Here is a 27712-nt window from a genome sequence, read left to right as displayed (position 1 = left end):
TCCCCCAGATAACGTAAGGGCCTATTGTTTGGCTCTGGATTGTGTGTTCCCAGAGGTAATCCCTGTGGAGCCATCCTTCCTTACCAGCATCTTCAATACAAAAAACTAAAAAACAAATGAAGCTAAATCTGTATTATTTACTGGGCCAAAGCACTTCAAACTTTAACATGAATTCATATCAAGCACATCTCTCACAGGGTATGCTATTGTTGATAAATTCCTCCAATGCTTAAATTCTCTTCTAATACTTTTCTGTATTTTCTTAGAAGGAAGAGAAAAAACTATAGTTACTTATACATACAAAAATATTATCCATTTTTACATAAAGGTGCAGCATATGTTTACTGAGTGCCAATTTGTGAGACATATTTGTGGTTCTGAGGATATAGCGGGAAACAAATTATCTGCTTCATTCTAGTGACAGGACGGAAACTAAGTAAATATACAATATCAGGTAGTGAAAATGCTAGGAAGAAAAACAAGTTTAAAAGGACAGAGAGTGATGAGGGGAAGACCATGTGAAAAGAGGGAGAAATTAGGAGCAACTCTTATCAAGTCACCAACTAATAAACCAATAAGTTCATAGATAAGAACAGAGAAAAAATTTTTTTCAAAGTAGAAAGATTTAAAGTCTCCTTTGGCTCAAACTGATCAATTAGCTTTTTCTATGAGAGCTCAGAGAACTTAAATGACTTCTGCTTGACACAAACAGGATTGTCACCTCCCTTCCAACATTAATAGTTAAAATTCTTCCTTGGACTGAGCTCCAATCTACTTCTCTTTAAATGTACTTACTGGAAGTATATCTATTTTCCAAAAGTTTTGGACTGACCATCTAAAAACAATCATCAAAATCTGTTTTTTTAAAATCTACCCTATGATTGCTCTGCATCCTAATGACCAGACAGCATTTTACAGATGAAAGACAGGCAGTGGTACTTATGCAATTGATTCAGCTTAAGTTCTACCTCTTCCATAGGTCTGCTATATTATTTCATTGTTCAACAGTTCATGCATTCATTCTCTAATTCAAATAACCATTAAGCATCTAACCACCATCAATGACTTTTCTTCTATCAATTCCAAAAGCACTTTAGAGCTTGTAACATACAATCAGTCCTTGCATATATAGTTATCTCTGACCTCTTCAACTAGCCTGGAAGGCAGAAGTCAAGTTTCCTACTTTAGCACCTGTAAGAATAGATGATTAAGTTGTGTTACCTGAATTTTTGGTGAATACGCAGTTGAAACACAGCAGTATACAATTTAAAGGCACCCCACTGTTACCGCTTTTATTAAGCAATCAATAACAACCATTTATTGCATGTCTCCTCAAGAATGAACCAGGTATTCAGCTAAATATTTAACATATAATCAATCCTCACAAGAGTCTTGCAAGTTAAGTGTTTTACTCTCATTCTAAAACCGTGGAAAACTGAAGCTCAGAGAAGCGAAGTTATTTGGGCAAAGGCAGACTGTTAGGAATTGGCAGGGCCAGGATGAACCCAGATCTGTCTAACATAAAAGCCATGCACAGCCCAGAGACAGAAAACAGACTAGCAGCTCCCAGGGTTGAAGGGAGGGAGAAGTGGGATCCGAATGCTTAATGGGTATGGGGTTTACATTTGGGGTGATGAAAAAGTTCTGGAGCCAGCCAGTGGTGCTGACGACGGCTGTGCAGCACTGTGAATGCCACTGAATTATACATTTTAATATGCAAAATGTATAATTTTATGTTATGTGTATTTTATCAGTAAAAAAAAGAGCAAAGCATATATCCCACAGCCTCCCAATACTGATCTCCTCTTGTGAATAATATTTTTCTTTCTTCAATCCCTAACCCATCCCAACTTTATCCCTGCTGGAGCCCCTCAGAATCAGTGGATCCCGGCTTGTTAGGCTATCAATGGCCCTGTTTCTGCAACCTCTGCCAAGTAGGGCCGAAGCTCCCAGTGGCACCATGGACAGCACCTCAGTGTGGCCACCTCTTCCTTCTACTGCGAATCTTAAATAGCCCCTTTCTATCAAGGTTTCCATAAATCTCCAGGGCCACAGTGTAGCCAGTCTCTTCAGAGGACAGCCCCCTCCTTCCAATCCCTTGCCTCACATGCAGGTTAACAGTGTGGTCTGCACCTGACATCTAACATTACCTTCCACTTAACACTCCCAAAGTGAAATCTGGTCACTTTCCCCTTAATGTGGATGTTCCACATCCCTGACTTGTATCCGGAATTCAGTGACCCACAAAGGGACACGGAAGGCTGGACTGATTCAGCCAATGCTGCAAACCGATCTCTTGGTGCCAGCACTGACAAGGACCAAATGCATTAGGGAAAAAAAACCCTTGCAATGAAGTCACACCACAGATGGAAAAAACCGTTGGGGCCAGTTTTCCTCCTAATTGCCTGCACACTAGGCTGGTGACAATACCAAATGAAGAAGCAACAAAGACACAAACGTAAGTTGTTCCTGCCCAACCAAGAGGAGGATCTGACTGCCCTACCTCTGCGCTCTAATACCCAAATGTTGTGGAATTTCCTTGGACTATGCTTATGTGCAGTCTCTTTCTAGTGGACAGTCTTCCCTCCTCACTAGGAGGCAAAGTGGGATGGGGATTCAAGTTCTGAAACACAATCTAATACTTGTTATCTTATTTCTCTTCCTGTGATAAAGATGTTGCACATCATTTGGAAGTTTCCTTTTTTTAGCAGTAAAACTATCAGGTGTGTTACACATAGGATTGCTTATAAATACTTCCACTGACCTGTTGAGAGATTTAACATGAATCAATTGACTTCTCTGAATCTTAGTTTCCTTATCTGAAAAATAACGTAGTAGTAGTAGTAGTAGTGTGAGTCGCTCAGTCACGTCCGACTCTTTGCGATTCCACAGACTGTAGCCTGTCAGGCTCCTCTGTCCATGGGATTCTCTAGACAAGAATACCGGAGTGGACGCCCATCCCTTCTCCAGAGGATCTTTCTGACCCAGGGATTGAACACGGTCTCCTGCACTGCAGGCAGATTCAGAAAAATAAAGAGGTTGATTTAATCACATTTTAAAACTCTTTCCTATCTCATCTAGTATTCTCTGACTGGACTGCAAGTTTGCTCATGGTGGTCTATACTTTTCTGGTCGGCCATTGAGCAGTAAGACTAGCTGAAAAAAATTAACCATTCCTTCCTACCCCCAAATATTTGAAACACTGACTCTTCAACTTGACTAAGATATAAAAAGTTTCTAACCTTTCCTCACATGCTCTCTGTTCCATTAGTTCTGAAGTTAATACTCTAAAGATGAAATCCTGTTTAGGTGAAAGGTTTCCTGGTACCTCAAGGGTACTTAAGGTATCTGTACAACTAGGGATCACCACACAAAATACCAAGAGATGGGAAAGCTAAAGCAGGGACGGGAGACACAGACTCCCAAGGTATCTTTTTAATTCTTCGGTGTGAAAAAGGCTCTCTGAGAAAAAGTGAAATGGTGCTTTGAAGAAAAGTGGGATTTCTATAACAACTTGTGACTTTTTCAGTATAAATGCATAGGACAAGACACAGGGGCAAAATAAGAGACCAGTGTGTATTCTGTAAAACCAAAACAGCTCAGAAAAGATTAGACAAGGAGACAGATGGGTACCAGTGACCCCACTGGCAGCCTCGGGATTTCCTCGTTCCTTTTTGGGGATTTCCACATCCATTTAGGAATGCATCTTGGCCTACTATTACAGATCCAGCCCTGGGAAGAGGCGTCTGTGGTTAAGCCTCACAATCCTTCATCTAAATCTAGAGGACTGCTGCTCTGACAAGTAAGAGAGGCATGTTTCTGGGTGCTCTTACCTATAAATCACACTCTACTGTAACTCTTTCTTTGCTTGATTGGGAGCTCCCTGAAGGTAGCAGCTGATTCTTAATCATTTCCCTACTTGTAAAGTGAGCAGAGTGGCATTCAGTAGGTACTTGGTAAACTTTCTGGCATCTGATTGACTGAATCAAATGAACAAAGTAGACTGGATGCTCTTTACTTTCTCAAAAGTTCTATTTTTGTGGGGAAGTTACAATGCCCTCTCTATTTTCATTTTTTCTTTAAACAAAAGCTGCAGCATCTAGAAATTATCAATCAATGCCAATTAACTAAACAGAATCACAGAACTTCAGCCATGGAAGGAAGAGCAGATTGAATAGGAAGCTTGATTTTATTCTATTGACTTGTTCAGCATCTAGCTTCATGTCTGGAGGACTGAGTTTCTCTGGGAAGATTGACTGGAAATCTGAATTTTAAAAGAAAGGAAAAACTAGGAGGAAACAAAACAGTCAAAAGTATTAAGAATAAATATGTTTTTGTTTCAAAGCAAAACAAAACAGAAAGCAGCCCTCATGTGCTCATTTCATAGACTTCCATCACACTGTTAAAGACATCCCTTAGACACCCCTGCAGAGTAGCTGCAAAAGCACCGGGAAGCACTGAAAGAGCACCTGGTGGTCCATTGGTTTAGACTCCGAGCTTCCAATGCAGGGGGTGTGGGTTCAATCCCTGGTTGGAGAACTAAGATCCTACATGTCTCATGGCCCGCCCCCCGCCCCCAAAAAAAACACATAAAACAGAAGCAATATTGTAACAAATTCAGTAAATACTTTAATTGAAAAAAAAAAAAGGAAACATGGGTGTGAACTTTGTTTCGCCACCTATATGGTTGCTCAAATCTACACAGTAAGTGAACACATTTAAACCTCTCCAGGTCCCAGTTTCCTCATGTATAATGTAGGCATTAAGCTTTTAGCATAAGCACTGATTAAGGTAATTCATGTTAAAATATTTTGTAAAATTTACAGCCACATGCAAATGTTAAATTTAGTCCTAAATATTTTATTCTTGTTGCTGCTACTGTAAATGGAACAGTTTTCTTAATTTATGGCCTTATCTTCTGCAGGGATGTACATGTATGGAAATACAAATATGATGAGGCTATTCAGAATCAAGCTGACTAAATCCTAACACTGAAATTCAATACAGGCTGGAACTTGATTTTACCCCTGTTAAAGATTAAACTAGTCAAATGCTGACTTCTAAAATATCCCAGTGATCCTTTTGATTAGTAGTGTTCCAGAATTTCTAATGCACTTACTGAGTTTAATTAAGACTTGTAAGAAGCAGAAGAACCCAGCAAGTTACTTAATATAGTACTTTGTACTGTTCATGCTTTCAGAGCATAATGCATAAAATAGTCTTTTAAAAAAAGAGTTTCCCTGAACCAAAAAGGAACTGATGTTTTTTGAGCACCTATTATAGAATATAATGAGCCTACCAAAAGTTACTTTATTCATCCAGTAGGCAACTCAAGTGTCAAATTTAAGTGACCTAACATCACCTGGATAGTCAACCCTGGAGCCAAATTCCAATCTTAAGTCTATTTGACTCAAAAAGCCAAGTGCTTTCACTACATTATACCACAGAATCTGAACTGCAGCATTTAAAAAATTTACTGCTTGAATTTCCCACATCCTTGAAGGATTTTTTTTTTCAGTCCTTTGCATGTTATTCAAGGTTACAGTTCAACAGGAGACGGAAACATCCAGAAAGAATGACTGCCTTTAGGGAGCGTCCACAGGTGAAAGGGAGACTAATGTCTCACTGCAGAGCCTTTGGCACTTATTAAATTTGTACCTTGTGCAAATATTATCTTTCTAAACAAAGAAAGAGAGTAAGAGAGAAAGAGAGAAGGAAACATTGGTTCTGGGACCAGCTCTGCCACTCACTCGTATGGTTTGGGACAAGTCACTTCACAATCTTTTGGATTTTGTTACCTTTACTGTAAAAGGAGGGATTAATTTGTCAAAACCCAAAGAATGTACCACATCAAAGGTGAACCTTAATGTAAACTATGGACTTAGGGTGATATTGACATGTCAATGTCAGTTCATCCACCGTGACAAATACACCATCCGGTGAAGGATGTTGACAGTGGGGGCAGCTTTGCACATGTGGGGGCAGGGGATACATGGGAACTCTGTACTTTCCACTCAGTCTTTCTGTGAACCTAAAACTGCTCTACAACATAAAGTCTATTAAGAAAAAAAAAGGATTACACTAAATAATTTCTAAAATTCCTTCCAGCTCTAAGAGTGCAATATTCTAATTTACTCCACACAAATCATTAAAAATTCAGAAGGAGGAATAAACTGGTCAATCTTTCATTAGAAATTCATTAAGATTAGATGCAGGAGTCGGGTGGGAGAAAGACTTGGATAATTAAAGTCAAGATTTCCTAAACCTGGAAACAGAGAGATAAAATGGAAATGAGAATGTAGAAAATAAACTAGGTTCTTTCTAGGCTTTCCAGTCCTAAAACTTACTCTGCCATGAGGGAGTCTCGGGCAAGCACAGGGAGGAATAGAGAGAGGCAACATCCCTCCACCGCCAGTGTTGGATTCTGGCCAGTTCTCTTAAAAGCAAGAAATGTGCTAATCAGAAAGAACTGGAATTCTTTTCTTGGCTGTGTCACACAGTACGTGAGATCTTAGTCCCCCTACCAGGTATCAAACCAGGCCCCCTGCATTGAGAGTGAAGAGTTTTAACCACTTGAATGCCAGGGAGTTCCAAGAACTGGAATTCTATCCTGTCCTACCCAGAACCAATCTCCATGCCATCTGGGCCACTCTTCACCTCTGTAGGTAAAGAAAAATACATGAATCCCTTTCATGCCAGGGAGGACAAAAGAATATAAACATTCTAGAGATCAGGCTCCAGACACTCAGAGGCAGGAGCAGAAAGGGATGCCACTGAACTAAAAGCTATTTGAGAGGCATATACCTTTTTCAGCTTAATTTTGCCAGAAATAAAGCACACTTAGAAATGATAAGAATTATTTATGGAGATTAAGTACAAGTGGCTACGCCAAGTTTTCACTTCAGTTCAACCAGCGCCTGTATATATACTACCTGTACTGCTAAGAACTTTCCACCTGGCCCACAAGGGTCACCCGGCTCCAGCCCGTGCCGTATGTGAAGGATGCAAGAGTTAAGTGCCTTCCCTTGTCATTGTTCCTGCCATAAAATTTTCATTTAGAGAGCTGGTAGCTGATTCCTTTAAATATCAAAATGTATTTCAGCTCAGTTCAGTTCAGTTCAGTCCCTCAGTTGTGTCCGACTCTTTGCGACCCCATGAACCACAGCACACCAGGCCTCCCTGTCCATCACCAACTTCCGGAGTCTACTCAAACCCATGTCCATTGAGTTGGTGATGCCATCCAACCATCTCATCCTCTGTCATCCCCTTCTCCTCCTGCCCTCAATCTTTCCCAGGATCACGGTCTTTTCAAATGAGTCAGCTCTTCACATCAGGTGGCCAAAGTATTGGAGTTTTCAGCTTCAACATCTGTCTTTCCAATGAACACCCACGACTGATCTCCTTTAGGATGGACTGGTTGGATCTCCTTGCAGTCCAAGGGACTCTCAAGAGTCTTCTCCAACACCACAGTTCAAAAGCATCAATTCTTCTGTGCTCAGCTTTCTTTATAGTCCAACTCTCACATCCATAAGTGACCACTGGAAAAACCATAGCCTTAACTAGATGGACCTTTGTTGACAAAGCAATGTCTCTGCTTTTTAATATGCTATCTAGGTTGGTCATAACTTTCCTTCCAAGGAGTAAGCGTCTTTTAATTTCATGGCTGCAATCACCATCTGCAGTGATTTTGGAGCCCAGAAAAATAAAGTCAGCCACTGTTTCCACTGTTTCCCCATCTATTTCCCATGAAGTGATGAGACCAGATGCCATGGTCTTAGTTTTCTCCAAGTTGAGCTTTAAGCTAACTTTTTCACTCTCCTTTCACTTTTGTCAAGAGACGCTTCAGTTCTTCACTTTCTGCCATAAGGGTGGTGTCATCTATGCTATCTGAGGTTATTGATATTTCTCCCGGCAATCTCGATTCCAGCTTGTGTTTCCTCCAGCCCAGCATTTCTCTTGATGTACTCTGCATATAAATTAAATAAGCAGGGTGACAATATACAGCCTTGACGTACTCCTTTACCTATTTGGAACCAGTCTGTTGTTCCATGTCCAGTTCTAACTGTTGCTTCCTGACCTGCATATAGGTTTCTCAAAAGGCAGGTCAGGTGGTCTGGTATTCCCATCTCTTTCAGAATTTTCCACAGTTTATTGTGATCCACACAAAGGCTTTGGCATAGTCAATAAAGCAGAAATAGATGTTTTTCTGGAACTCTCTTGCTTTTTCAATGATCCAGAGGATGTTGGCAATTTGATCTCTGGTTCCTCTGCCTTTTCTAAAACCAGCTTGAACATCTGGACGTTCACGGTTCATGTATTGCTGAAGTCTGGCTTGGAGAATTTTAAGCATTACTTTACTAGCGTGTGAGATGAGTGCAATTGTGCGGTAGTCTGAGTATTCTTTAGCATTGCCTTTCTTTGCGACTGGAATGAAAATGGACCTTTTCCAGTCCTGTGGACAGTGCTGAGTTTTCCAAATTTGCTGGCATATTGAGTGTAGCACTTTCACAGCGTCATCTTCCAGGATTTGAAATAGCTCAACTGGAATTCCATCACCTCCACTAGCTTTGTTTATAGTGATGCTTCCTAAGGCCCACTTGACTTCACATTCCAGGATGTATTATATTCTAACAATTTTGGAAGGAATTGTATCTAAGATGAATTGTGTGTAACCCTTGCCTTCTTAAAGTACACTGAACACAAAATACTTTGTTTTTCAACTAATTTTATACCCTTTGGGGGTATATTTTTGTGTCTCCTTTCTTGTCACAGTGCTCTTGTCACTGTGCCTTAGTCAGTTTAACTTCTGTTACTTCTAATTCTGCTGTGGTCTTTAAAAGATAACCAGTCTGATCAGGACTATGTATAAAGCAGAAATGAAACTGGCTCTGAGGACTAAGGGACTTTGAATAAGACTAACAGGGCAGCCAGTTGGACATCTGTCATAACACAGGTGACATGGGATGTTAAATTGGAAATGTCAAGTAAAGCAACAAGATAAAATGGACTTAAAACTCCAAAGTAAGACACCAGACTATGATGCGATCAAGATTATAAAAACTCCTCATTTGGAAAGAGGGAAGGAAAGATCAAAGGTGTGGAGACCAAGAAGTGACTGATGAGGAAGATTTCTTCAGAGAAAGCTGCTGGTGAGAGTGAGTCCCACTCCACAATCCACCAATAACAAAAAGATAATAACCCAATATAAAAATAGGCAAAGGCTCTTAATAGAAATTTCTGCAAGGAAGACGTGCAAATGGCCAGTAAGCACATGACATGCTGTTCAACATCATTAGCCGTGATGTTGTTATTTAGTTGCTAAGTTGGGTCTGACTCTTTTTGCGACCCCATGGACTATAACCTCCCAGGCTCCTCTGTCCACAGGACCTCCCAGGCAAGAATACTGGAATGGGTAGCCATTTCCTTCTCCAGGGGATCTTTCCAACCTGGGGATTGAACCTGTGTCTCCTATACTGCAGGCAGATTCTTTACCACTGAGCCACCAGGGAAGTATGCCTCATTAGCCGTGAGGGAAACATAAATCAAGGTCAAATAAATATTTCTTAAAAAACCATCAAACACTGAAGAGTCAACTACAAAAGACCATATATTATATAATTTCATTTACATAAAATATCCAGAATAGGCAAATCTATAGAAATAGAAAGTAGATTAGTGGTCGCCTAGGGTTGGGGCAAAGCAAGGAGAAAGGGAGGTAGCAGCTACAAGATATAGACTTCTTTTTTTTTTTTTTTTTCCTATTCTTTTTTTTCTATTTTTTTTTTTTTTAAGTTGGAGGCTAATTACTTCACAACATTTCAGTGGGTTTTGTCATACATTGATATTTATCAGCCATAGATTTACACGTATTCCCCATCCCGATCCCCCCTCCCACCTCCCTCTCCACCCGATTCCTCTGGGTCTTCCCAGTGCACCAGGCCCGAGCACTTGTCTCATGCATCCCACCTGGGCTGGTGATCTGTTTCACCATAGAAGGATATAGACTTCTTTAGGGGCACAAAAATATTCTAAACTTAGATTGTGGTGATGGCTGCAAAGCACTGTGAATATACCAAAAAAACTGAACTGAGCACGTAAACAGGTAAACTGTGTGGTATGTGAGTGCCATCGCAATCAGTCTGTTAAAAAGGCACGAAAAGAAAGAGAGCGAACACCAGAGCTGGAAACGTTCCCAAATGCCTCTCTAAAATTAAAACACCCTCTTGTACCCTCTCTTGTTTCTGAGTGAGTTGCTGGATCAATTCAACCACCCCAGATGTTTTCCTTATTTCCTGCCTTTGAGCTGTACTCTATAATTTAGTATTAGCAGAAAGTTAATAAAGACAACACACTCTTTGTTGCTCAATTTTACACCATGTTTACCATTTTCCTCCAACATACACATTTCCTCTGTTTTCCCTTCACAGCTGAGCTGCCAAAACCTTGTAGAGGGAATAATTACCCTTTTGTACCCCTTCCTGCTTTCAAGACGGTCCCAGTCCTTGTGCATAATCAAGTGTCTACAACAAACTAATGTTTTGCCTGTCTCTTCAGGAAGTTTTTACTTCACTCAACTGTTCACTGAGCTATGAGGGGATTTTTCCCCCTCATGGGGGGCAAGAATAGGAGAAATGGACAGGACTCACTATTTCTCCATCTCTTTGATTTTTAGAGGCTATTTCACTTGCCAGAAAGAAGTTGTCTTGCTTTCTTTTTCTTCTAAAAGCAATTTATTGACTTCCACTGAACACTACGAGGAGTTTGTACCAAAGTTTAGTCAAAATTAGTCCTATCCCTACCAGCACTTTCAAGTCTTTCTAACATTCCACACCAGGCTATTTTACTATTTTTCATCATAGTATTTCTTAGCTGGAATATGACTGAAGATAATCTTTCTAAAAGTTATTTGGGCCTTATTCTCTAATTCAGAACGTTTGCTTTCTAGACTGTTCTGTATAATTTCTTGTCTTCATGTTATCTGAAAAGTACTTGCCTACTAACAAGTATAACAGGATATAAGAACTTCCTTTTCATATGTCTCCAATGAGGCATTAAATGAAAACAAACAGTATTATAGCCACTAAATCATCATGTCTTGTTTTATCCATGAACAATTAAATTCTGTACTTGTGTGCAGGTCAATGCTATGAAAGTTATACTCTATTTTTTTCAACAGCAAAATTTAATAAAAGGGTAGTAAACATCAAATTTTAGTAAAAAGTGACTGTTACAGAGAATGAGTTTTGAATTTTTAAGCAGCATGCATTTATATCTACCAATTTATTAGCATCATACATAAAGCGTAAACCAAACCAAAAGCATCTGCCTTCCTTCTGGGTTTCCTTTTGGCCATGCCACGTGGCATTTGGGACCATAGCTCCCTGACCAGGGATTTAACCTGAGCCCCCTACATTGGAAGTACAGAGTCCTAACCACTGGACCACCAGGGAAGTCCACATCTGCCTTTTTATCTGAAAGAATATGACCTAAGATCAACTTTATACCCTTACTCTGCTGGGAGCAATGTAAAATGGTACAGACACATTGGAAAATGATCTGACAGTACCACAAATGATTAAAACACAGGATTACCATACGATACAGCAATTCCACTTCCAGGGATGAGAAATGAAAACGTATGGACACACAATCACTTACACATGAATGTCCAGAGCAGCATTATTCATAATAGTCAAAATGTAGAAACAACCCAAATGTCCACCAAATGGTGAATGGATAAACAAAATAAGGTACAATCTACAACAGAATACTATTCAGCAATGAAAAGGAGTGAAGTGCTGCTTCATGCTATAATAGAGATGAACCTTTAAAGCATCATTTTAAGTGAAAGTGAAAGTCACTGAGTTGTGTCCAACTCTATACAGTCCATGAAATTCTCCAGGCCAGCATACTGGAGCGGGCAGCCTTTCCCTTCTCCAGCAGATCTTCCCAACCCAGGAATCGAACCAGGGTCTCCTGAATTGCAGGCGGATTCTTTACCAACTAGGCTATCAGGGAAGCAAGAAGGAAATCACAAAAGACTACATACTGTATGATTCCATTCATATGCAGTGTACAAAACAGGTTAATCCCTATAGACACAAAGTAGATTAGTGGCTGCCTAGGGCTGGGATGTGGGGAATGGTGTAGATTTCTTATGAGGTAACAAATGTCCTAAAGTTGACTGTGATGACAGCAGCACATATCTGTGAATATTCTAAAAGGCCACTGATTTGCATACTGTAAATGGGTAAATGTATATTATGTAAAATATATCTCATAAAGTTGTCTAAAAAACAGATTTACTCTAATGCAAAAGACCATCAACTGATGACAAATAGAGTATGTTAAATACTCATAAGATTAAATATTTTACTTACAATAAAAAGGGCCAAAAAAAAAAAAAAGGGCCAAAATGTTAACTCATGCAACAACCTGGATGGACCACAGAAACACGATGCTAAGAGAGAAAAAGCAGCCAGTCACAAAAGAACACATGTTGCATGATTCCCTCATATAAAATATTCACAAAAGGCAAATCCACAGAGATATAGAGCAGATTAACGGTTGTTGGGGATTAGAGGTGGGAACAAAAAGTGACTATACGTAGGCACAAAGGATCTTCCTGGGGTGATAGAAATGTTAAAACTGCACTGGGATGAGAGACTCACAACTCTGTAAAATTACTGAAAAATAACTGAATCATATACTTAAAACTTTTTTATCTGTAAAGTATATTTCAATAAGGCTGTTTTATTAAAAAAAGTTTATTATAAAAATATTTTAAAGAGACAAATAATTATAGGAAAAGGAGTACGTCAAGGCTGTATATTGTCACCCTGCTTATTTAATTTATATGCAGAGTACATCAAGAGAAATGCTGGGCTGGAGGAAGCACAAGCTGGAATCAAGATTGCCGAGAGAAGAAAAAAAAAAAGATTGCCGAGAGAAATATCAATAACCTCAGATATGCAGATGACACCACCCTTATGGCAGAAAGTGAAGAAGAACCAAAGAGTCTCTTGATGACAGTGAAAGAAGAGAGTCAAAAGTTGGCTTAAAGCTCAACATTCAGAAAACTAGGATCATGGCATCTGGTCCCATCACTTCATGGCAGATAGATGGGGAGACAGGGGAAACAGTGGTTGACTTTATTTTTTGGAGCTCCAAAATCACTGCAGATGGTGACTGCAGCCATGAAATTAAAAGACACTTACTCCTTGGAAGGAAAGTTCTGACCAACCTAGACACCATATTAAGAAGCAGAGACATTACTTTGTCGACAAAGGTCCATCTACTCAAGGCTATGGTTTTTCCAGTAGTCATGTATGGATGTGAGATTTGGACTATAAAGAAAGCTGAACACAGAAGAATTGATGCTTTTGAACTGTGGTGTTGGAGAAGACTCTTGAGAGTCCCTTGGACTGCAAGGAGATCCAACCAGTCCACCCTAAAGGAGATCAGTCCTGGGTGTTCATTGGAAGGACTGACGCTGAACCTGAAACTCCAATACTTTGGCCACCTGATACGAAGAGCTGACTCATTTGAAAAGACCCTGATGCTGGGAAAGATTGAGGGCAAGAGGAGAAGGGGATGACAGAGGATGAGATGGTTGGATGGCATCACCGACTCAGTGGACATGGAGGAGAAGGGGACGACAGAGGATGAGATGGTTGGATGGCATCACCGACTCAATGGACATGGATTTGGGTAGACTCCAGCAGTTGGTGATAGACAGGGAGGCCTGGCATGCTGTGGTTCATGTGGCTGCAAAGAGTCAAACACGACTGAGAGACTGAACTGAACTCAGTTATTAAAATGGGTAAAATATATGAACAGGCAAGTTAAAGAAGAGATAATACTAATGAACCAAAAGACAAAAAAAATGTTTAACCTCACTAGTAATAAGAGAACTAGCTACTAATTAAAACCACAATGCACTCAACAGATAGACAAAACTCCCTGGAAACAACTCAAATGTCCATCCATCAAGAGAAGAATAAACAAATAGGTGATATGATTATAAAGTGGACTAATATCTGGTAGTGGAAACGAATGGATTTAATTTACATATATATATTACAATGCCACTTAAATAAAATTTAAAATCATGCACAGTACTAAAAATAGCCTAAGGAAAAATAAATACAAATTCAGGATAGTGATCCCATAGGGTGAGGAGCAAGGGAAATGTGATCAGGAATGGGCTGACAGAAGATTTCAACTGAATTGGTAACATGTAATTTTTTTAAATAGAGTTGGTGCATAAAGGTTTGATTCTTCATAATTTTTTGGTTTGTTTGAACCATTTCACTACAAAGTAAAATTTTTTAAATTTACTCTAAAATATTTAATTTACTGCCATAGAAAAGAAGTAAATTTGGAATAAATTTTTTTAATTATTGAAATTAAATTCATAGGCCATAAAATTCACTCTCTTAAAATGTACAATTCAGTGATCTTTAGTATTTTCACAAAATTGTACAACCTCACCACTATTTAACTCCAGAACATTTTTCTTACCTCAGAAAGAAACCCCATTCCCATTATCAGCCACTCCCAATTCCCCAGACCCAGCCTCTGGCAACTACTAACCTACTTTCTGTATCTGTGAATTTGCCTAGTGTGAACATTTCATTTAAGTGGAATCACATGATGAATACTCTTTTGTATCTAGTTTCTTTAAAAATTAAAAAATCACAATTTTAAAGTGCTCATTCATGCTGAAACATGTATATCCGTACTTCATTCCATTTTATGGATGAAAAATATTCCATTATATGAATATACCACACTTGTTAATCCATTCATCAGCTGACAGACATCTGTTATTTTCACATTTTGGCTATTATGAATAGAAGAAGAAAGTCGCTCAGTTGTGTCCAACTCTTTGCGACCAGGCCAGAATAGGAGTGGTAGCCTTTCCCTTCTCCAGGGGACCTTCCCAACCCAGGGATCGAACCCAGGTCTCCTGCGTTGCAGGCAGATTCTTTAACAGTTGAGCTAGTATGAATAATGATGCTATAAACATGTGTGTCCAGATTTCGTATGAACATATTTTCACTTCACTTGGGTACATAACTATGAGTGGAACTGTTCAGTCCTATGATAACTTAAAGCTCAACATTCAGAAAACTAAGATCATGGCATCTGGTCCCATCACTTTATGGGAAATAGATGGGGAAACAGTGGAAACAGTGGCTGACTTTATTTTTGGGGGCTCCAAAATCACTGCAGATGGTGATTGCAGCCATGAAATTAAAAGACGCTTACTCCTTGGAAGGAAAGTTATAAGCAGCCTAGACAGCATATTAAAAAGCAGAGACATTACTTTGCCAACAAAGGTCCGTCTAGTCAAGGCTATGGTTTTTCCAGTGGTCAGGTATGGATGTGAGAGTCGGGCTGTGAAGAAAGCTGAGTGCCAAAAAATTGGTTTTGAACTGTGATGTTGAAGACTCTTGAGAGTCCCTTGGACTGCAAGGCGATCCAACCAGTCCATCCTAAAGGAGATCAGTCCTGGGTGTTCATTGGAAGGACTGATGCTGAAGCTGAAACTCCAATATTTTGGCCACCTTATGCAAAGAGTTGATTCACTGGAAAAGACCCTGATGCTGGGAGGTATTGGAGGCAGGAGGAGAAGGGGACGACAGAGGATGAGATGGCTGGATGGCATCACCAACTCAATGGACATGAGTTTGAGTAAACTCCAGGAGTTGGTGATGGACAGGGAGGCCTGGCATGCTGCGATTCATGGGATCGCAAAGTGTCGCACACAACTGAGTGACTGAACTGAACTGAACTGATGATAACTCCATGTTTAACTTTTTAGTGAAGTGAAATTGCCCAGTCACGTCTGACTTTTTGCGACCCCATGGACTGTAGCCCACCAGTCTCCTCTATCCATGGAGTTTTCCAGGCAAGAGTACTGGAGTGGGAACTGCCAAATGATATTCCCAATGCAGCTGTACCTTTTAACATGAAATATAATTCTGAAAGCTATTTACTCTTGTAAATGTTTTCAACAGTATGATATCAGTATAAATGTACTGAAATAAACTTTAAAGAAGAGTATTTACCCCAATGACATCTGGGCCTAACAGTAATGGATTTCATTTTTGTCCAAAAGATGTATTTCATATATATTTAAGATTATAATCATAGAGAACATATAATTTGTATAAATATTTTTTCACTTTTACAGTATATTTAGGAAGTCATTTCCATAACTCATTTACTCAAACTTACTTCTTCATGATGATGATTCGATCAAAAACTATAAAGTAGATTCAATATTATCATACATGTTTAGGAAGCCTACAGTATTGCAAATGCCTTTATCAATTTCTTCTAAGGATATGCTTTCATCAGTGGCATATGCACTTAAGAGAATCTGAACTGCTTAAGATTCAAAGTAAATGATAAAATTAACAGCTTATACTTTCCAATTTTCAAAGTAAAAAGATTTTGATGGTTTAGAATTTAAGATTAGTAATTCCAATCTTGAAGTATCAATTTAAAAGACAAAATTATTTTAAAAGACTAAGTACAAATATTAACTAAAAATATTAGTGACTTAAATTACCAACCTTATATATATCCTCAATACATCTACTAAGTTGTTCTTCTGTCACCAAAATGGTGCCTGGCACCACATCACTCTCTGGAATCTCTAAAGGACAAAAAACAAAATTACTTATGCTTAGCATCTCAATGGGCCTAAGGAAAAATACTTTACTAGAAAGTCTGGGAAGCAACAGCTAAAATTAGAAAATCAACATGGTTACAATATAGAATGTTTCACTGATTACAAACATGCATTGTTATTTTACGTATCAATAAGAAAGGGAAAAAAAAGCACTTCCAAGTAACTTATGAAACATTATCACTTAGAATTCTAATTTTAAATTAATGAGTGGGAAGTTGCAAATTAAATTAAATGAAAATGGCAGAATCAATAGTTGTATCTGGGTTATTGGTACACAGATGTTCATTATACTATTCTCTGTGCATGTATTTGAAATTTTCCCTATAAAATTAAAAATTTTTTTAATTTAAATTTAAAAAATTTGTTTAATTTGAATTTTAAAAATATAAAAATTTAAAATTTAAAAGCTGAACTTTTAAAACAGAGCTTTATAAAAAAATTATATTAAGAGAACTTAGATTTATTTTACACAGTTTTGTTATATATCATTCTTTTTTTTTGCTATTCTGCATGGCATACAGGATCTTAGTTCCCTGAACCAGGGATTGAACCTGTGCCCCCTACAATGGAGGCATGGAGCCCTAGCCACTGGATCGCCAGGGGAAGTCCCTATCATTCCTGATAAAAGCTAAATAATTGGAATAAACAGGATAAAGAATTAAAACTTCCCATTAATTAGTGTCCACGTCTTCTGAAACATTTCTGGTATCCGTGTTGTGCCGTAATATACTGACCTCTGAGCCACAGAGTGCAGTGGTGTGATATCCTCAAGAGCCCTTGGCTTTACTACTGTCATCATAGTTTTCTTCAAAGTCACTGACATCCATTCTACAAGTTTTAACACTCACTTGCAGGCATAGACAATATCACAGTTGCTACCTGGCCAACAATGATAGTGAGACGCAGCTAGATATTAGAGTTGCTACAATGTGAAAGAGATTTCCAAAATAAAGTTTTTTTAATGTGAAAAAAAAGTGCATCTTGGGATTGATAAAATATGGTAATTCATCATATTTGCTACATATCCCTAAAAAATGTGCTATAATATGAAAAACAAATAAGAAAGCGTGTAAGTTAGATTGTTTTCCAGTGGCAATGATGGGGTTTACGTATAAGATCAGTCATATTCTAACTCAGTCCTTTTTGTTATCAACAGATGTTATATGCAAAACATGTAGCTGGCATAACAGATGTAACCTAACGCATGAGAATGCCTGGTAAAGAGATGCTCAATAAATATTCTTTGAATGAATGAACAAGAAACAGGACAAAAATAACTGACCCACAACTGGACTGAATCGAGGCCTCCCAAGCATACTGCTCTAGCAGTAGTGTCAGTCACTCAGCTATGTCTGACTCTTGCGACCCCATAGCCCGCCAGGCTCCTCTGTCCATGGAATTCTCCAGGCAAAGAATACTGGAGTGGGTTGCCATTCCCTTCCCCAGGGGATCTTTCCAACCCAGGGATTGAACCCAGGTCTCCTGCACTCCAGGCAGATTCTTTACCACTGCACTACCTGGGAAGCCCTAGTGCTCTAGACCAGGGCTCAAACCGGAACACACACTTGAATTACCTAGTGGGCCGGTCAAAACAGTCCTGGGCCCAACATCAGAGTTTCTAACTCTGTAGGTCTGAGGCGGAGCCCAAAAAGTTGTATTTCTAATAAATTCCCAGGTGATGCTGATGCTTCTGGTCCTGGGACCACACACTGAGAACAACTGCTCCAGACTAAAGGAAATACCTGGTCAGTCACAGGCAAGAAGATAAACAGACTAGGAATGAGGTATGGTCTCACATGAAATTAGATATAAATGAAGTCCTAGGCCTTGATGACGAGTGCCAATAGAAATAATATCTCATTTCTTGAGTCATTTTTTGAGGAATACACTAATCCCAGACTAGATTTCTATTAAATACATAAAGGAATTTTAATTATTTATTCAAATATCATGTTTATCATGTTTGAATAATCACAAGTTTCACTTCACCAAAGCTCAATTTGGTGAAGCTTTACTAGCACAAGAATCAGGCTTTCTTTATTCTCATCCACTGAATATTCACTGGGAGGACTGATGCTGAAGCTGAAACTCCAGTACTTCGGCCACCTGATGCAAAGAGCTGACTCATTGGAAAAGACCCTGATGCTGGGAAAGATTGAAGACGGGAGGAGAAGGGGACAACAGAGGATGAGATGATTGGATGGCATCACTGACTCAATGGACATGAGTTTGAGTAAACTCCAGGAGTTGGTGATGCCTGGGATGCCTGGCGTGCTGCACAAAGAGTCGGACACGACTGAGCGACTGAACTGAACTTAAACCCCTCTACACACATTCAGAAACATTTATACTATAAATGACTTCTATACAAAGTCTACACAGAACTAAACTGGGCTTAACCACACATCAATTTTTCTCTTTATTTTGAAACTCAGAAAATACTATTATGGAAAGGTTTTGTTTTTTTTAAAAAACTCACTAAAAATGCTGAAATGATACTCTGTATCCTAGTACTAACCTCAATAAAGCATGAAAATATACAGAGGGAAGTGGTTAAAAGACATTAAAACACAAGGGAGGGAGAGGCTCAAGAGGGAGGGGATGTATATATACAGTTATGACTGATTCCTGTTGTTGTAGGGTAGAAACCAACACAACACTGTAAAGTAATTATCTTCCAATTAAAAATAAAAAACAGACACACACTTAAACTCTCTGGCCAAATCTGGGAAAATGTGAGCATCAAAATGAATATAGGAATATTCAGTCATCCACTGAATTAAAGAAGAATCTGAATCTGTATGGGTATTTAGATAAAATTTTTTTTAAAGAGATGAGGCAAGGAGGGAAAAAAGCTCTTCCTTACAGAAGAATATCAACTAACAAAATAGAAACAATTAAAAAAAAAAAAAAGAACGTCATCATTTCATTGGCAAAAATTATCAGGGGATACCAAACCACAGTATGAAGGACTGTTCGGAAACAGGATATTCACACTGTCTCATATGTCGACCATCCCATAGAATATTATTAATTAAAAAGGGAGGAAGGTATTTTTACAGTTGATAAATCTGGTTGCTACCACCTTAATCAAATAATCACATTTAACTTCACTAATGGAATAAACTGATGACATGTGTCCATAACCTGATGGACTGAAAAATAAAATCAGATATAGTTTCCTGCCAAAATGTTTAACCTAGATCTAATCACAAGGAAACAATTAGACAAATACAAACTGAAAGAGAGTCTATAACCTGGGCTTCAAAAGCATCAGAGTGAAAGACCATTAGGGATCTATTCTACATTAAAGAATTAATGTAATAAGTAAATGCAATATAATTTTAAAAAAACAGATATAAAAGAAATTCTTCAGACAAATAAGAGATCTGAATAAAGTCTATATATTAGAGGATGTCTGGAACTAACTCTCAAATGGTTCAGGAAAAAAATTATGTATGTATGTAGGAAGAGAGAAAGAGAAAGTAAACATGCCAAAATGTTAATTATGTGAAGTGTATAGGGATGAGGCGATGTATCCTTCTTAGAACTTCCATGAAGTGGATTTTTCAAAATAAAAAGTTGAGAAAAAAACAAAACTAAAGACACTGAACTACACAGACTTAAGTCATTTAAATCCAAAACACAGAAGAAGGTCCTTTAGAGGGTCCCCAAACTACCAAACTTCCTTGTTTACCTGCTGTATTTAAACATTGATGAAGAGGAGCTAACACAGGCTGAAGTAAGTACTTGGCTGCCAGTTGTGGCTGTTCTCTTGACATAGTTACAAAGGTTGTGGTGGCAACTCTCTGAAACTGTCGTGCTGCCAATTTATCTTGAAAGTGAAATAAATCCAAAATCTAAAAGAAAAATTCCATAAGGTAAATACCAGGCTCTTTGTAAGAAGCACTACAACAACTAAGAAAAGAACACATTTCACATTAATTTCTTTACACAAAAAAATAAACTCACTGCAGTAACACTGATCCAACAGAACTGTTTGTTTTTTTTTTAATTAATTTAACAACCCAGCACCAAAGGGTATGAGAACTGAAGGAGCTACGTTTTATTAAACAATTTTATCAGATTTATAAAATATATGTTATTTGTAGAAAATTCGGAGAATAATTTTTAAGAAAAAAAATTAAATTCCAAATTACTATAAACACTTTTGGTGTATTTTTTCCAATATGTTCCCTGTATAATTCTTTCCTCTTTTCAATTGAGACCATACTTAATATTCAATTTTGTGTATTGCTGAAACCTTCTCATATTGTTAAAAATATTATTTCCAGATATTCAGCTTTTCCCCCAAATTTTGCTATGATAAATAGCAATTATGGGGTCAAGGCATATAAATATATTCAGAATCTGAAGAGCCTGTCAGATCTGACCAAGGGTCTACTTTATTCTCAAAAAATAAACATTAAAGATCAAAAACCAAACAAACAAACCACTGATCTCTCATGTTTGAGCCTAAGCACCCAACAGAAAAGTACATTCTGTTCCTGGCTTAAAAGTGACTCAAATATTCTGTAGACAGGAGAATCCGCTCTCTCAAAACTGTATGTGACCTGTGATGCTGCCAAAAACAGGCTCAGCAAGAGTAAAACCTATGACTTGATTATCTCATTTCCTTAAGTGCCAAAATTATAGCTACTAGTTTTAGAAAATGTTTAGTCATCATTGTAAATAGCTTTATCCTGTAAGATAATTTCTACTTAATATCTTCCAGTGTAAGATTTTACATCATATTTGTTCCCATGCATGCTTCCCCATGAGAACCTGAAGACCAGCATAACAGCTGAATGACTTTCTTTACACTGTACTCCAAAAGGCATAGCTTACATCTAAAAGCATGTGGAGTGGTGACACATTTTCACCTATCAGATTAACAAAGAAAAGTTTTGTAACACAGTGTAGGCAAAGGTGTAGGAAAACAAATACATATATAATATCAATCAAAAATTTAAATACATATACTCTTTAGGCAAATCATTTCAATTCTAAAAATTTTCCCTATTAACTGGAGCATTGTAACAGCAAAACAATGGAAACAATTTAAATGTCCATTAACAGGAAGCTGGTTAAATAAATTATGGTACATAATGTGATGAAATACTATGCACCCAAGAAAAAGAATGAGACAGCTTAATATGAAATATCTCCAAGGTACCTTGTTAAGTGAAAAAAGCAAAACTGAAAAATAGTGTGTGCAGCATATTATCATTTGGGTAAAAATTAGAATATAAAAACAAATACATACACATATAATTGTATACACATGATTCACAGATTGTCTCTGCAAAATAAATAAGAAATTGGTACAGAGACAGGAGAGAGACTTATATTTCCGCTTACTCTTTTGTGCTTTTTAAAATTGTATACCATGTTAATTTACCTTTTTTATTTACTACATATTTTAAAAAAATAATTAAAAACACAGAAAAGACAGGATGGGGAACACATGTAAATCCATGGCTGATTCATGTCAATGTATGACAAAAACCACTACAATATTGTAAAGTAATTAGCCTCTAACTAATAAAAATAAATGGAAAAAAAATTAAAAAATATAAAAAAACCTTTGGGAATAAAAAAACACAGAAAAGATAATAAATACAACAAAACTATAGTTTCATATTCCAGTTTTGAGGGCAAGCTAGTCAGTTACTAATGATGGAAGTGAAAGTCACTCAGTCGTGTCTCACTGTTTGCAACCCCATTGATACAGTCCATGGAATTCTCTAGGCCAGGATACTGGAGTGGGTAGCCTTTCCCTTCTCCAGGGGATCTTCCTGACCCAAGGATCAAACCCAGGTCTCCCGCACTGCAGGCAGATTCATTACCAGCTGAGCCACAAGGGAAGCCCAAGATTACTGGAGTGGGTAGCCTACCCCTTCTCCAAGGGATCTTCCCGAACCAGGAATTGAACCGAGGTCTCTTGCAGTGCAGGTGAATTCTTTACCAACTGAGCCATCAGGGAAGCCTAACACATCAGTCTCTCCCACAGGTTTTTAACGTTATTAAGAAAGTCCTTCACTGAATAATAAACATTATATTAACTCAATATTGTTGTTGTTTAGTCACTAAGTCATATCCAACTCTTTGCAACACCATGGACAGACAGGATTTTCCAGGCAGGAATACTAGAGTGGGTTGCCATTTCCTTCTCCAAGAAGATCTTCCCCACCCAGGGATCAAACCCGCGTCTCCATCACTGCAGGCATATTCTTTACCGCTGAGCCACTGGGAAAGCCCCTAATGCAATATTAGGTGAACATTAAAAGTCCTCTTTCTATAAATAAGCAGATAATCCTCAAACAGACAAAAGAAACATGATTTACCTGGGGGCAGATATCTCTATAATAATCCTCTGGTGAAAGAGACTGCTGGGGACAAGAGGCTAAAATCTTTGCAATCAAGTCACACTTCTTCCAGTCGGCAGCTGTGGCCTCAGCATCACTCCCTCCAGCCGCCCCGGCTGTCAGCAATGGATACAGACGTCAAAAATTTATAGCACCTCACCACATAAGGTCCTTAAATTAGAGGAGAAACTGTTTTCTTCCCTATTGAAAGTCGCTAATTTCTTCTGTAAGATAAACTACCTCTTTGTACTTTCCTTTTGATGTTGGTCTCTGGCAAGTTCAGAGGAAAAAATAGCACTTAACCATTGTAATAAGAGTATTCATATTATCTGAACACTAGTTTCTTCTTTGTGCTTATTACTGACATGTTTTAAATGATTAGTATTTCTATTATTCTGTCTCTTTATATGCATCATGTCATTCAAACTGCCTTAAACTAGAGTTAGGGAGTAACAGGTATCAGATTTACCTTACCCCCTTAGAAAAAATATGTAAACAGTGGCTTTCAGACACTGGACAAAAGCAGCCCAAGACACTGGTCCCTAAGAGAAGGGAAACAAACAAGGTGAGCCCCATGAACACCCTAGCCTACTACCTTCAGAGAGGATTTTTTTTTTTTTTAATTTTTTTGTCCATACATACTACGAGGCATGTAGGAACTCAGTTCCCTGACCAGGGATTGAACCAGTGCCCCTGCACTGGGAGCATGGAGTCTTAACCACTGGACCGCCAAGGCAAGTCCCTAGAGAGTTTTGAGGCCACACCACAGGTAAAGGAGAATCCAATGAAGCCTGCTATGTTGCTGAATTAAAGAAACACAGTTCAGAATTCAGGGATGTTAACACAGCTAGAGCTTTCAGGGTAAAACAGCAGAGAGGAGAAAGCTACACAAAGAGGGAACTCCAGAGATCAGCAGAGGAATCCTCTCTCAAGTCTTCTGCAGAGTATGGTGTATGTGTGTGCTGAGAGAGAGGGAGAGAGAGAGAGAGACAAACTCAAGGCAAGAAACACCAGAAAGGAGTAGGGAGAACAATCCCCAGAGGTCATGCAGGGCTTAGAATAGCGTTCCTCCTAGTGAACATGGAAAAGCCTCTTAGTATGTACAGAATCAAGTAAAATCACAAAAAGGTATCGCCTTAGTTAGTATTGGTACCAAATTACCTTAGGTTAAAGGCTATTATCCACCCACAGTAACAAGGTTTAAGAGCCAGAATTGAAGGACTCAAACTGATACCAAGAAAATTAACTGCATCCTAGCACAAAACCCAACAAAGGAACTCAACAAAATACAGCATCTGGCAGTGTTAAATTAAAATGCCTGCTATCCATTCAAAAATTACCAGGCACATCCACTCCAGTGAAATATTTTTTAATATAAGGATTATGGTTAGAAAAAAGAGGTAAATATCAGAAGAAACCTGCTCAAAATGTGCCAAGTGGTTGTTTCTGGGGATGGGAAATGGAGTGGAAAGCTGCTAAGGACTGCTATTTTTCTCTAAAAGCATTATAGACCTATTGATTCTTTAAATTATGTGCATATGTAATTTTGTTTAAAAGTCAAAAGATATAAATTAAAAACTATTACCATACTTAGTATGATAATTAACATTTCTTCTCTTAATGAGGACTAAGAGACTATAACCGGAAACGAATCTAAAATTTCATTCCAAAGCTTGTATCTCTTGGGTATCTCCAGCTTGAGGAGAACACTTTTGTATTTTAAGTCCTGAGGTGAAGTATTCTTAGGACCTCTGGCCTTTGCCACAGAGAATTTCATGGTTTCTACAGGGTTTACTTAAACTTTCTGTACAATGTTTTCCTCTGACATTATAACTTATTTGAAACAGTTGACAATATTATGCAACAAGAGCAGTGTATCACAACTATTTTGGGGGAAAATAGCAAGAAAATGAGTTTTTTTGGAAAAGGAGTTCATTAAAGTTTAACTTCCTCATGCCCCACAAAGGAATAAAGTCTAGTCTCCATCAGGTGTTACAGTCAAAGGCTAGAGACCAATAAAGAAAAGTGGATGCTGAAGTAACAAACGTCTATTTCTTACCACCTGCTCCTTCCAAAATGCCCCGGACTACTGCCTGAACACCGCTGGGTCTCATCAACCTTTCAGAGAGGAGCTGCCCACACAGACGCCGGAGCCAAGCTGGGGCCCGGCACCTAACTTGCATCTTCCCTTCTGAGCAGGACTGAAAAAAGAAGGGAAATGTGTGAATGAATGTCAGCACAGTGGATAGGATTTTTTTTTTCAGAAATTAAAAATATACAAATATACTGAGTCACACTGATAATTAACAGTATGCTATACAGACTTCAAAAGGGCAAATTTTTTTCTTTTAAAAAAAAGGAGAGGGGGGAGTTCCCTGGTGGCCCAGTTGTTAGGATTCTTTCAACTAGGATTTCTTCGACTTTTGCTGCCATGGCCTGGGTTCAATCCCAGGTTGGGGAACTTAGATCCTGCAAAGCCATCATGGCAAAAAAAAATCTTTATAAAGAAAAAAAAAATCTTTGTAAACATTTACAAAATCTTCTTCAGCCTCACTTTTAATTTTAAGGAAGTAAAAACACAGTGAAATTTCAAACCCAGAAATATACAAATATGCTTGTGAATAAAATACAGATTTGGGGGACACAAGATCCATGTAACAAATCTGAACGCAGGCCTTACGATCAAATGCAGCTTCCAAAGGAGACTCACCACTAACAGGAGAGGCCACAACAGTGAGCGGGCACTCCTGTCCTGGCCTCTGAGGTCACAGCTACTCTGATTCCTTTTGACACAGCAGCTTTAAGAAGAGTTAGATTTCCTTAAGAACTCCTTTTTGAGAGTTCTGTGGCACCACCATGAACAAAACAGACTTGCTGTCCCTTATTTTGGGCTGGAGTGCAAATTAGTGTGGTCATTCATTGTGTTTAACTGTGTGAGCATAAAACTTAAGTGAAGGAAACATTTAACCCCAACTAGTTTCTAATTATTAATAATTAGAGAAATTTGAGGGGGTTGATGTGCCATGCTCTGTGTTAAGTAACCCCCCCCCCAATCGCAAAAGGGACTTTATGAGGAAGGTACTGTTGTCACCCCCATTTTATGGGTAAGGAAAGTGAGGGATGGAAAGTCTTACTAATTCCAACAATTGCACACTGGGGTTGAATTCCAGTGTGCCTAACTCCTGAGCCTCTGCTTTCCACCATGTCCTTATAAGGTATTTTGTTTCATCTGGCAAACTGTGGACTCACTCAGAGAAGCAGAGCATGAGCAAGAGGGTCCCAATATGAGGCTCTAGTAATATTCTAGGGGTGAGATGAAAATGACTTCACCAAGGAGATGTCTTTGTAGTCAGCTTCAGCTGGTCCTACAGTTAACTGTTTTGACCCTTCATGCTTTTTTTTTTCCCCCTTCATGCTTTTTAAAAAAAAAATACAAATTTATTTATTTGGCTGAACCAGGCCTTAGTTGCAGCACATGAGATCTAGTTCCCTGCCCAGGGATCAAACCCAGACCCTCTACATTCAGAGCACAGAGTCTTAACTCATGGACCACCAGGGAAGTCCCATCCTTTGGACCTTCATAGTTTACTAACCTAAACTCATAATAAAATTTAGGTACTAAAAGAAAATAGATAATTCCAGCTACATCACCAAATTGAATCATTTTGGATAAATAATTACTTTTAAGGAAAAAAGAAACTATATTATGCTGAGCAGAATATATACTATTATGTTTTTCAAAAAAAAAATCTAAGAATTAATAACTCTAGTTTTAAGTCGTTGACTTCAAATACTCCATTCAAAGAATAAGATGTCCAAACACTTCTGCCAGAAGAATACTGTCAAACAGCCAAATTTTAGTTAAAAAAAAAAAATACTCAGTTTGAGAATGAATAAAATATATTTTTGTCACAAGCCCTAAAAAATTATCACAAAAGTGTCCATTTTTCATTAAAAGAAAAATCCCTTAAAATTATTCCAGAGGTTGGTATAACTTAGTTTGGCAAATACCATTTAACAATCTAAAAGACGAAACAGGATTCTACTAGACTAATTTCCAGGAGAAGACAGTTGTTTGGTCACTCAGTTATGTCCAACTCTTTGCAACCCCATGGACTGTAGCCAGCCAGGCTCCTCTGTCCATGGGATTTCCCAGGCATGAATACTGGAGTGAACTGCCATTTCCTTCTCCAGGGGATATTCCCCACCCAGGGATCAAACCTGGGTCTCCTGCATTGCAGGCAAATTCTTTACTGCTGAGCTACCAGGGAAGAAGACAGTACGCTACACTCTATCATTAAAGCTTCACCCACAAGAGGCCCCAGGCGTGCATACCTGGGGCGGTCCTCCCTGGAGGATAAGTAATTCTCGGACTGCTAATGGCTGATACACTTGATCCAAGATGTCTCTTAGGGCCTTCCTCGATAGGGCTCTCTCTTCTTCAGTTAACACCTAAAAGAAACATGTCCTTGGCTTCTGTGAGATACAAAACAGGCAAGCAATAGAAGGTAATGCTCTGCAACAGTGAACAAAGATGCTTGTGAGGAGAGCAGAAGGCTGACTTCTTTTGCCTCTTTTTTTTTTTTTTTAACTTTTTATTTTATATTGGGGTATAGTCGATTAACTACGCAATGATCAT

General features: G+C 38.4%; 1 protein-coding gene and 1 non-coding gene across 3 annotated transcripts in view; both read right to left on the bottom strand.

Annotated features, from left to right (window-relative positions):
- TANGO6 (transport and golgi organization 6 homolog) overlaps positions 1-27712 on the bottom strand; it is a 174280-nt gene that overhangs the window by 131045 nt on the left and 15523 nt on the right. For both annotated transcript variants that reach the window (XM_043898918.1, XM_043898919.1), the window contains exons 3-7: positions 27409-27525; positions 25133-25274; positions 23053-23189; positions 20403-20565; positions 16587-16669 (exon numbers count right to left, since the gene is read on the bottom strand). In XM_043898918.1, coding sequence (XP_043754853.1) covers positions 16587-16669; positions 20403-20565; positions 23053-23189; positions 25133-25274; positions 27409-27525 — 642 coding nt within the window. The remainder of the gene's footprint in view (positions 1-16586; positions 16670-20402; positions 20566-23052; positions 23190-25132; positions 25275-27408; positions 27526-27712) is intronic.
- TRNAG-UCC lies at positions 11378-11450 on the bottom strand. The gene has a single exon. It is a non-coding gene; the product is annotated as a tRNA-Gly (tRNA).

This window comes from Cervus elaphus, chromosome 4 (genome assembly GCF_910594005.1).
Source record: "Cervus elaphus chromosome 4, mCerEla1.1, whole genome shotgun sequence".
NCBI classification, from domain to species: Eukaryota; Metazoa; Chordata; class Mammalia; order Artiodactyla; family Cervidae; genus Cervus; species Cervus elaphus.
Note: the sequence above shows the minus strand (reverse complement) of the source record. Positions and strands in the feature narration are given on the sequence as shown.